This window comes from Tauraco erythrolophus, chromosome 3 (genome assembly GCF_009769465.1).
Source record: "Tauraco erythrolophus isolate bTauEry1 chromosome 3, bTauEry1.pri, whole genome shotgun sequence".
Taxonomy (NCBI): Eukaryota; Metazoa; Chordata; class Aves; order Musophagiformes; family Musophagidae; genus Tauraco; species Tauraco erythrolophus.
This window is the reverse complement of record NC_141467.1, coordinates 49,495,734-49,508,048: the sequence shown is the minus strand read 5'-3', so window position 1 is coordinate 49,508,048 and position 12,315 is coordinate 49,495,734. Positions and strand designations below refer to the sequence as shown.

The following is a 12,315-nucleotide window of genomic DNA, read 5'->3' as shown; positions in this document are numbered from 1 at the left end:
GACAACAAGCTTTTGAGAACAAGTCCATACCTTAAGAGCTTGTGCTTGAAACTACTTTTATAGCTATGGTTATTATTTCTGTTAAGAGGCACTGCATAAATATGGAGTTAGTCATCTAATGCACTTAGTATTTCTCAGCTGAGGAATATTGCAACTTTACCCTATGTCTAGGTGTGGTTATACTTTGGTTTGCTTCACAACAGTTAACATTGCACTAGCAATACAGCTGATACTAAAGAGAAGGCTGAAAACACCGCAGACTGAAAAAAACAATCTGCTCCTTTACTTCTTTTCATGTTTCTTGGTCAATTTTCCTCTTTCTAGCTGGAGGCTTGTACTGCTGTTTGGTCGCTTCTCCTTTTGCTGGCTCTCCTGGGAAACTTGCTGCACTGCTCGGAGGATAGCAGTCTGCACAATCTGCTTGCTGGCGTTCTGCAGCTTGACTTCGTCTTGCTCCGTCCCTGGCTTCTCACCTGCCGGAACCAAACAACAAAGAAAGGAAACCAAACATTTGTGGCTACTCTGGGAATACTTGAAGGATAGAGAAAGAGGAGGGGGAAAAAAACCTCACAGAGTGCTTGGGAACAGTTTATTACATAAGAAACCTGTTAATACAGAAGATGACCAAGAAGGGTGGAAAGCACCTTTCTACAGGACTGAATGAACTGAGAGACCTTGAGTCATACAGCTCAGGTACCCAGTTCCCAGCCCCAGGGACAGCTGTGGCTTCACAGCTGAAACAAGTACAGCTGCATTTTGTAGCGGGAGAGGGGAGCAGGTTTTTCTCATCTAGCTGAATCACATCCTTTTTAACTTGAGCTGTGCTTCTGGATGGGGAATTGGACTTCATTTCACAAGCCTTACATGTACTCCCCTACCGCCATACAGAGAAAAAGCTGTTTCGTTGCTATTTCTATTTTCTTTTACTTCAGATTGAAAGTCCTCATCCATCAAATTCCAATGGACGTCAAGTTTCATGTGTCAGTTTATTAATCCTTAGCTGCATTTGCAAAAATATTTGCTAAGCATTACAAAATGCTCAGGTTGCTATAGGTAAAACACAAAAAAAATCATCATCTATAGCAACTTAACATATATGTATTTCTTAAGTGACACTTTCTTTTCTTGCCAAAATGTTGAAGAACAAAGTAATGCAATGTGACTACTGACATTTGATAATGAAGACTAATAGTTTATGTCAAGATGTTTCTCTTTTGTAAGTATTTTGACTCCTAACACAAATGATGATTTCTCATGAAGAATGCTGCATAATGGTCAAAGTCGATCTTGACATAAAAAAAGATAATTCTGAATTAAGGTGATGGACACCTATTGGAATTTAGGAAAATGTAGACTTGGTTGCTAATTTAAATGCTTAGGCTACGTGCTTACTTGCATGACAAGATTTGGTTCTAAAGGTTTTTAAGGTATTCATCTCAGTTCTTTCTTAATTGACTCTGTTGTACTCAAGTATTTCATTAAACGAGATTCGTATTTCACTTCTGTTTCGAAGCCATACGTTAAGAATTATGTCTTGAGAGAAGTAAAACGGAGAATTAAAGATCAGTTGCTTTTATGAGAGGTCCACATCTGGAGTTGTGAGAAATTTCCAATGTTCTTTAATAAATTTTTGCAAGAAAATTTAAGATAGACAAAAATTAGAAACACCTGTTTACATGGTGCCTGAAAAATTTGGTGGCTTTTTAGGATGGGGTTTCAGCATTGGTGAATAAGGGAAGAGCATCTACCTGGAATTGTCCAAAGAATTTGACGCTGTTCTGCATGACATCCTTGTCTACAAATTGGAGAGACATGGATTTGATGGATGGACCACTCAGTAGATAAGGAATTGGCTGGATGGTTGCACTCAAAGAGTTGTGGTCAACGGCTTGATGTCCAAGTGGAGACCAGTGACAAGTGGAGTTCCTTGGGGGTCGGTAGTAGGACCAGTGCTGTTTAACATAATTGTTGGCAACAGGGACAATGGGATCGAGTGCACCCTCAGCAAGTTTGCTGATGACACCAAGCTGTGTGGTGTGGTCGACACGCTGGAGGGAAGGGATGCCATCCAGAGGGATCTTGACAGGCTTAAGAGGTGGGACTGTGAGAACCTAAAGAAGTTCAACAAGGCCAAGGGCAAGGTCCTGCACATGGGTTGGGGCAAACCCAAGCACAAGTACAGGCTGGGCAGAGAATGGACTGAGAGCAGCCCTGAGGAGGAGGACTTGGGGATCTTTGTTGAAGAGAAGCTCAATATGAGCCGGCAATGTGCGCTTGCAGCCAAGAAAGCCAATTATATCCTGTGCTGCTTCAAAAGAAGTGTGGCCAGCAGGTCAAGGGAGGTGATTCTGCCCCTCTACTCTGCTCTCATGAGACTCCACCTGGACTACTGTATTCAGTTCTGGGGTCCCCAACATAAGAAGGACATGGAGCTGCTGGAGTGAGACCAGAGGAGGGCCACAAAGATGATCTGAGGGCTGGAGCATCTCTCCTATGAGGACAAGCTGAGAGATTGCCTATGGTCCTACGTGACCCTGCTTGGGCAGGGAGTTGGACAAGATGACCTCTAGAGGTCCTTTCTAACCTCAAGTTTTCTGTGATCCTGTGATTCTAGCTAGTGAGGCTGCCATAAACCCCAACTTTTCCACTTCCTAAAGACGTAAACAGCAGTCTCTAGCAGAGTACCCTCACTATGTCCTCTTCTTCTAATTATTCATTTCAGGGAAAACAGTTAGTACAAAGCTATATTCTGAGAAGCTCATTTATTTGTATGCTGGACTTACTCTGAACAAGGAGAAAGGGATTGACTAAGGAAAGCAGAGATGACTCATGCAAGGATCCCAAAGGGGCTGAGCTGGAACATATCTATCAAACTGCTCCACCTTGCTGAAATACAGACTGCTGTGGACATAAAAAAAGACAGAAATTTGAGTGCCTATGCCATTAATCAGGTGTTTTAAGAACTGCATATTTTCAATGAGGTAAAACAGAGACATAACTCCTGTTGTCTAAGCATTTGGTATTTAGCTAATCAAAATAAGAGTTACTAGAGTGAAAAGATACAAATAATTTTTAAAGACTTAAAGACTAACTAGTTTAATAAAAATTCCATGACAAAATGTCACTTGAAGTACTCACTGGGAAAAATGTGCAGGATAGTAGAAACGGCATTCTGCCAACTAGTTATACTTGTCTAACGGCTACGTTTTTTCCTCTGCATGTCAGAAAATCTTTTCTAGTTATTCTCTGTCTTTAAATGCTCACTTGACATACAGGAACCCAGCACTCTAATTCTGTAAATAGAGAACTGAAAAATCCAGGTTAAAGAATGTTAAAATGCAAGGTAGCAATTTTAGCATTAGGATATGACAAAGTCTCTTTAGCATGTTTTTATTACCTTATCTTTCGCTTCATAAGTTTTATGCCAACTAACATAGCAGATGAAAAGTAATTTGCAAAATCCAGGCTAGTTCTGCAATCTAAAGTATAGTTTGTGAGACTTAAAAAACCCTCCAAATCTTGGACTGACTGCAGGAATCAGTCACGTTTTCCACTCTCATCTAAAACTAGAGCCATGTATCTGTACCTCACAATTTCCTTGGCTCACTTGATGTTCCCCATGAAGGAAAATAAGCTAGCAGTTTGGAAAAAAATAATAAAAGCATTTGAAGTAGATTCCAAGTATTCATTTGAATTATTAGAACTAATATCAGTTGAAGTCCAAGAACATCTTGTGTGGGAGACTTTACATTCTCTGTGATGTTTCTGGACTATGGAATACTCCTAGAAAAGCATACAAGGAAAACAATAGCTACAGAGAAAGAGCATTTAGCACAGATTAAATCTTGAAGAACTTCACTTTCTTCAAAGCATCCTGAGTCACTTCCTTTCCAGTCTGCAATCCAAGTACTCTGCACTTTCTGTTCATATCCCCTGTGCCTTCTACCTCTCGGCTTGCTAGAAGTTAAAGTTAATATGCCTTATAAACACTCCAACTAAGTAACACTCAGGAATAGGTAATTTGTTTGAATCAGCAGCAAAGTTCTCTACTGTATCTTTTCATAGGATTGTTGGGAATACTATCACGAAAATAAACTACCACAGGCATGATCTTGCTCTTGCAAAGACGCAAGTCCGCCCCAGATCCTCTAATGCTGGCAATGAACAGAAGGGGAATGAGACACCTTTCTGTGCATGCAGAATCAGTGATTTAGAAGGAAACAGAAGCAACATTTCGCACATGGAAAGAGAGCAGGGGCTAAATGATGAACGAGCTGCAGTAGGAAGGAACTTTAGACACTTGGAGAAAATGGGCTAGAAAATATTTACCCCATACTTTTTCAGATGACATTAGTCATGCATGAGCATGGATGACCATGAATGTACACCCAATCTCAGGAAACTTCTACTGTCCCTCAGTTATCCCTTTTGCTTCTTCACCTGTATCACATTACTGCTTTTCCCAGGACAAAAATAATGCTTTTAATTTTAATTCAACTTTCCTCAAAGCATGTGACATTTATACAGCTCATCATGTCTTCCTGCGAGTTAGGTCTCATTCTGTCTTGAGACACAATACAAACATTGCATCTGAAGAGAAGAGCTTAGCTTATATGACAGGTTCCATGAATCCCAAAGGGCCATGCATCAGAGGTCAAAAGTTTATGCTCTGCATCACAGGAATAACAAATGCAGTTTAATTCCAGCAAATGAATACCACTAAAGTTGTTCTGGAAAAAAAAAGAAATTTGTGCTTGTGTAAACAGCTTTGATCTTAACCGTATCTAAAAGTAACAATAAAAATCACATTCCTCTAAGCAAACTTCTGAGCAATTTAGAACTCACAATTACCCAAAACTTATTCCCCAGTTAGCTGCAATTTTAATTTACGCAAAATTTCTGAAGCTGAAAGAGCCATGAAGCAAATATTTCTTCTTCATTTTTGCATGAGATGATGCAGGTATATGCTTTAACCAGAAAATTTACTATTTGTTTTACCAATATATGGCTTTGGATTAAAATAATTAACCATTATATTATTTTCTGCAGCATCATAACATTAGAATTATTTTTTTCCATTATTAATAAAAATTAATAAGAATCCATCAAAAATACTGCTCTCTGGAAAATCTATTTCAATTCTGTTGAAAATTACAACTGTAAATTTTATAATCCAACTGACAGCACTAATGAAATTTTTAAATGGAATGAAAGTACAAGTAAGCAAGGCTGTGACAATAAGACTTGATCACAAGGTCCCAGTATGGATGCATGGGAGCCGTATTTATGGAAAAATACTGTAGGATATTACCTAAATTGTGTTTATAAATTGTAGATCTTTCAAAAAATTAAAGAAACTGGCAAGTTTGTAATGACACGACCTATGTGTATATGTTGTAGTAATTAACAGTAACATTCTTTGCATCAATATTGATATTTTTCTACTACAAGAAACAAAGTTCAGTTCTTTAATCTTCCATTGGCATTAGGCAGTGACATATCTCTCCATCTCTCCAGCCGCAGCATGGGAGTCCCAGGTGAGCCTCTTTCGGCAAATATTTTGTAACCTGTGAATTGAAATAGTTAAAAAAAAAATCTCCTCCTTTGATTTGCTTTGTAGGTTGGTGCTAGGATTTCAGCACTAGAAGCCTAATTTGAAGAAGAGAGATAAAATACGAGGCTGCACAGCATCCCTAATCAGGAGATGTTGATGAGTCATGTTAATTACATCCAGAATGAATGAACACGGCAGACAGCCAGGGCTGAAGGCTTTCCAACACGTGCACAAACCCAACTTTATGCATGGGTGTCATTAAAGTATTTACAGGATTAGAGACCCGATTTGTCTCCATGTCAGTAATGATGCCAGTTCAGAGACCTCATGAAAAGGTCCTACAATGAAGTTGCAAATTTAATCTTTACAAAATTAAGTAAGAAATGTGTTCTTAACTGTATTAGAGTTAATTCTGTCCAGTACTGTTTCTCATGCTCTAAAATGGAGCCTTGTGAAGTCCTGACTGATAGCTGTCAAGTATCAGAGGGCAACACTCAGTTGCTCTGATTCCCTAAGGAAGAAGGGAGAACACTGAACATAATTAGAAATGCTAAAAGTACTTTCATGTGAGATCGTCACATTTTTCCAGTTCCCTAACCTGTGATGTGCAGGAGATCTTAACACTCACTTTCACTAGAAGTCACGGCTCAGTTCAGTTATGTTTTCTGCCCTAACCTCACTCCTAACTCCTGCCATGCAACCAGCATGGAAGAGGAATTGTATCAGGAAGGAGACCAGCAGAGATTAATTTGCTCTTCAAAAGAAATCATAAGAATGAAGCACGAACAACCCTGCTCTGAAGACAAATCCAGGAGGAATGGAAGGTTGAAGGAGAAGAGCAGAAATGCAGATAAGCTGTCTCAAAGGACATAAAAATATCTCCAGAGTAATACTTCGTTGTATCTTTTTTATTCAGACATTAGCTATATCTAGACTGAGATTTCATAAACATTTTTTTTCCACTGAGTTTTGCTTTCTTCAGAAAAAAGATTATCTGGAACTTTCATTGGTTTGTTTGCAATATAAATGTTATCTTTTTAAAGACTCCAGTGAATTATTGCATACTATTTGAAATATGACAGCCAAAATGAAGCTTCCAAAGTTTTTTAGATTAAGAAGTTGTTGGGATCTACAGATACATTATTTAGTCTTAACCATTACCTCAACATGTTTTAGTAAGATTTCTTGTCATACTTCAATAAGATTCACTAAAAACAGATTATACATTTCAATCTACATATTTTCTAGGTATTTTCACATGTAGTAATGAATTCACTCCTTAAGTACCAGCTTCGAAGACTGGATGTAGTTCAAAGTAGTTGTCACTGAATATTCTGCCACACCCAAACCCATAAGTGTGATACTTGGATTCTGGTCCCAGAAGGAAAATTTCTGGACCTAATATTGTAAGCTAACATTTACTTATGAGGGTTTTTAACTCCTAGGCTAGAGTTCAGTGTATTAAAAATTAGATTATTCCTAAAGAGCATCTGGGACCACCTGCTCCAAAGTTAATGAAAAACTTAAATTCTCTTCATCTGTACAATTTTGCTATTTTTTTTTAAGAAACACACTTCAAATACTGAAAAAGAAATTTTTCTGCATAAAATGCTGTATTTCTCCCATGGAAGGAGAGGTCCAATGGCACAGATACAGCTGACCCATATGTCATCTACCTTCTTCTGCCTTCTATTTTCTACTGTTTAGGTGCTCAGAGATTCTCAGCCAAAAAGAAAACAGGGACAGAAAGCTAGATAACATTTAGGCCTTCTGAATCTGTATCAAAAAGCTCATTGGTGGACTTGCACAAATCCTCACTGAAATACATAGGTTTCCTGGGTGTTAGAAGGCTTTTGGTACACCACTGTATACTATAAGTGCAAGGAAAGTTTCCAATGGAGGCATATTCCACTACTAAAGGTTTGTTTTGCTAGCTGTTGTGTTTATATTTCTGCAATGCTTTGTGGTTTTTGGTCTTGAATAACTATGTACAGGTTAATTAACATTTGCGATATCTGAACATGATTTTTTTTAAGTGAAGAAAATAAGGAAGAGGTTATGTAACCCGTCAGAAGCCAGCAAAGCAGTGAAAACATCCTGCTCCATTTTAGATGTCTCAGTTAATACCAGATTATTCAGAAAGTCTAATTTCAGTAATTGTCTAGCTAAACCTCATCTGAAGCAGAGCCTTTCCTTATTGCTAAAAAAACTCCAACAACCTAAATTTGCACATGCACAAAACAGTATCGAAAAACTTTCCTGCATATTTTAGAATGTGAGTGGAGTTTGAAAGCTGTACGTAAGGCTATTAGTAGTTGAGGCCAAGATTTCATATATATATATATATGTATCTATATACACAAACTCACAAGAGAAAGTGAATCAGAGATTATATAAATTTAAATTTAAAGTGCACCTTAAAAGAGTCAAACCCAAAGTTTTTTCATAGCTGTAATCTTGATGGAATCCTTGTTTGCAACAGGATGCCATGCCATGCTGTTTTCTCCTCTTGAAGTTAATTCTCTAACTTCCCAAAGAAATATTTTCCACTCTATCTAGAAAACTCACTTCAAGACAAAATGTAATGTTGATCTTCAAGTAGTAGTAATGGATGTGCACCCCCTCCATACTGACAAACAGTGAGAGGATTCACTGATCAAAGTGAGAAAATAGTGTCATTATATCAAATATGCATACTACAAAGTGAAGCAAATACAAGTAATTGATGGGAGATTATATTTGCTTTGTCGTTAGAGAAATATCTGAGTAGAATATAGCTCAATTTACTTCTTCAGGCAGAAAATTTCAGACTGTCTTGGAGAAGGAAGATAGCATCTTCTGATAACATAACTACAGGCATTTGCACGGTCAGACGACAGCAGCACAGAGCTCACCTGCCTTGACTTCCCTGGCAAAGCATTCTAAAGGAACCTGAAGCATTTTATGGCTATTTAGGTCAGCTTTTCATTTCTGTAAAATTCTGCCTCAATGGTAGTCCTTGTTCTGTAGGAGCTTGCAAATTATTAGGGAAAGAACATACTACAATGGGGTGATCGAGACTCAGATAATTTCAGAAAGCCTATAAAGAAATTATTAATATATTGCTTGCAAAGAATTTTTGCCTAACAATGTTTGTAAACTTAAGACAATGAATTTTGTCCTTAATAAAATCCTTAATAGACAAGATTGAAGGTATAGGAATAAATCTACCTTTCAGTGTATTTTAGAGTAAGTGCATTTAATTTCTATGATCACAGTAAAGCTTACAAGGTTGGAATCGTATTATTTATGTCTATAATAAATACAACAGCAATTCATCTAGAAGAATAATAATTTGGAGGGATAAACTTTAGAGGTCAGTGTAACTCATTCTTTTGGTACATTCATCGTTTGACTTTCCTGCTCAATACATGGAGCCCACACACGGTGCCAGTGAGGATGTTAATAATGACAGTATCGCTTATTACCAACATCCCCCAACTATGAACAACTCCTTCAATATAGGCCACTACACAGCTCCTGTGAAGACAGAATTCTTTTCACTGCTAACCTGAATAGGATTCAACTCCGTGATAGGCAAGTACAAGGTGCTAACCTCACTTGTTTAAGCCTTCAGTTCTGTTAAAAATAATTCAAAAAAGTAAATTTTGTGCCAGTTTTTAACACTATGTGGATTCATATTGTAAAGGAATATTGCACCTAGGACTGCTGACTGCTTTTTAAGCTTGCTAATTTCATCGCATTTCTGAATATCTATGAACTAACTTTCTTTCACCTTTAATGAGATCTGCCAGTGGAGTTTCACAGCAGGGGAAAGATCAGTGTGTCACTGGGGAGAGGTCAACACAAGAAACAATTTTTCCTCTACAAAATAGAACAGGAAATTTCCTCCTATATGATTTCTTCCTACCAGGCAGCAAACACTTCGAGGTATTGTTGAGAGCTCTTAGCTGCAAATACATTCAGTCCGATACTTTTGAGGGGTAACTGGCCTGCAAACTCATAGCAGCCATCACAAATTCTGGACAAGAAAACCATTCTATTAGATTGTATGAAGTCTGCAAAATAGTCTTGCCTGTAGCCTCCAAATTATGTCCATGACATGATCTTTGTCAGTATTAAGTTCATGAGAAAGAATCCTACATGTATATACTATTATATCTTATACTAGTGGGACATTTTTTGGTACTGCAGAACGTAGAGCATTAGCAGAACATAGCACAGCAGTTAACAGTGACAAGGACTGTGCCCTGCCTTACTACAATTGTTCTCATGAGTGAAAGGCACTTCATGACTGAGAGTCCTGGAGTACCACACTCAGTGCAAACACTGCAGATACCCCACAACAGGTTATCTTCAGAAAAGTAAAGTTTTTGGTAGCAATTTTTCCATTCATTAACAGGTCGCTCTGTAGTGTCTTGATCTGTGCATTACAGACAGGGTTCTTCACAGTACCTGTAACTCTATAATGAAAAAAGAAAAAGGCTATCAAGAAATATCATGTCTTCACATCCTGCAGCACAACAGGTTTGTTGCTTTCCCAACTTTTCCACTAGATAAGATCAGGACTATTCAGACAAGTAAGCACATCTGTTTCAGTGTGCAGCTGCTATGTCTTCAATTGCAGTTTAATGAGATTCCTAAAATGTTTGGTACAGGATGCGCCTCTGATCTTCAGTGTCATTATGCAAGTCTGCTATACTGCTCCTAGCTTAAAAATGTTAAGAACAGCTGTGTTGCTGAAAAGCTAGTTGAAAAGCTATTGGCATAGCTATTGTAAGAAAAGGTGCTGATCAGTCAATCTTCTGACTTCTCTAATGTCTATCTTTAAACTTTAAGTGTGTTCACACATCTTTTTTTTACATAAAAATATTGATACAAAAATTAGTTCTACCTTCTCCTCCTTCTTTTGGGATTGCAGGGTCAAGAGTAATGCCTTTATGTTTCTAGTTATGGAGAAAACATCAGGTAAGAAGGAATTCTTCTAATTACACTGAAAAATAACAAGAATCACCTGAAAGATGAAATCCCAGAATTAAAGTAGATATAAGCTTAAAGGATGGGAGTGTTCAGACACTGAAATAAGCTGCCATTGTAAATGTGCAATAGTTCTTGATGAATTCAGATCAAAACCAATTCCCTTCTAAGAGACATTATTTATCCAAAAATACAAAATCCTGTTCAAGCAAACACAGCTCTGTACAGTACTGACTGGGTGAAACAATGATGAGACTCCACAACGTGGTTATTTTTTATAGTCTTACTTTATAGAGTAAAATTCTCAAAATATACTAAAATAATCACTGAAATGATACTCTAGCAAGAGTTGCTTAGAAAACCCGTTAAGTAACTCAATATCCTTAACAGGTTTTTAACTTTATTCCCAAGCTAGTTTTAGAAATGCAGGCCATCTTTGTGCTATATCAGTACATACACATAGGGGCAAAGGTCTAAGACATAAGTGTTTGAGTGACTCATGTGCAAAACAGCATCAGAAAAAAAAACCTGGAGCCCAAGAAAACATTTTTATCCCATTTGTTCAGGCAAACCAGAAGTAAAAAGTATTACCTTAAATTTTATTTTACCTTTCCACATGAAATATTTTAAGGCTAAAAATAAGCATGGAATATACCCAAGGTCATTTTTGGGAAAAGTGACTGAAAACAATTTGCAAAGAAGTAGTAGGATACTGATTAACAATATTTAAAATTATTGTTAATTCTTATGGGTTAATTTAAAACAAAAATAAGATTATTATTGATCAGATAGTCTGATACTGGAAGTGATCAATCCTTTGAGAACTAATGAAGTGGTAACAGAAGAAAGCTTGCCGCATTCTTTAGTTTTTGCTGATGTTTTAGAACAACTGTTTTAATAACTCTTCATTCCTTACCTTACAAGGAGAGATATTTAATTGTGGAATTATTTATCATTATCAATCTTTTATAAGCTAATTTGGCAGTGATATTTTTTAAATTCTGGAATACACTATCTTCTGAAGTCTCCTAAGAAAATCTGCCAATTCAACAGTGATGACTTCTCTTTGCTTTTTTGACCTGATCCAAAACCTTGATATTTCATGCTTCTCTACTGCCGTCCCATGCATTTCTCCATACTTACATTCAGCAATCAGAAACACTTTTTTTTTGTCTACTTCTCAGGCTATCTAATGCAGTTCAATTCAGGAAAAGTAGCAAAGCTAAACTTATTAATGTGTAGCTTGTTCACATTTCTATTACATGGATCATCCCCTATTGTAAGGGCAGCACATCATGTGGGAATTCCCCAGGTAAAATGAACTCCGAGACATCTCATAGAGCTTGGATTGCATTTCCTATACACCAACCTATCATTAGTCAATGAGCAAACAAAGTGCAATGAAGCCCCAGTCAGATTAAACCAAATAAGGAAAAAAGTACTTTTCTCAGTTCCTTTTTCTGGAACAGACTTAAAGGTAATAAAAACTGGATATGAAGAAAGATCACGTGTGAATAGTAACTTTTTGCATACATGTAATTACCAACACACTGTCTAGAATGAGCCAGAAAGTCCAGTTTTGAACATGAAATACTGTCTTTTTTGTAAAATTTTGATCTATCTAGCTCAGTAATAGCCAAGCTTGTTTTGGGGTTTTTTGTTTGTCTGTTTTGTGGGGTTTTGGTGGGGGGGTATTGGGGTTTGTTTTGGTTTGGTTTTATTGTTTTATGTTTGATTGTGTGGGTTTGTTTTTTTTTACATAAAAGCTATAAGATTTAGGGAAA

The 12,315-nt window shown here is 37.2% G+C and overlaps 1 protein-coding gene across 1 annotated transcript; it reads right to left on the bottom strand.

The window, feature by feature from the left end:
- Nucleotides 1–282: 282 nt before the first annotated feature.
- On the bottom strand, nt 283–978 carry AKAIN1 (A-kinase anchor inhibitor 1). Its single transcript, XM_086609300.1, has 2 exons — nt 879–978; nt 283–473 (listed from the first exon to the last, which is right to left on the bottom strand). Exons 1-2 carry the CDS (start codon nt 976–978, stop codon nt 283–285), a joined length of 291 nt encoding a protein of 96 aa, XP_086465426.1.
- Nucleotides 979–12,315: the final 11,337 nt, after the last annotated feature.

Bases quoted from the DNA above. Each gene is read 5' to 3' on its own strand.
- AKAIN1 (XM_086609300.1), bottom strand. From the start codon at position 978: ATGAAACTTGACGTCCATTGGAATTTGATGGATGAGGACTTTCAATCT. The intron at 474-878 runs GTAGGGGAGTAC...TGGTTCCGGCAG, and splicing joins AGCTTTTTCTCTGTATGGCG to GTGAGAAGCCAGGGACGGAG.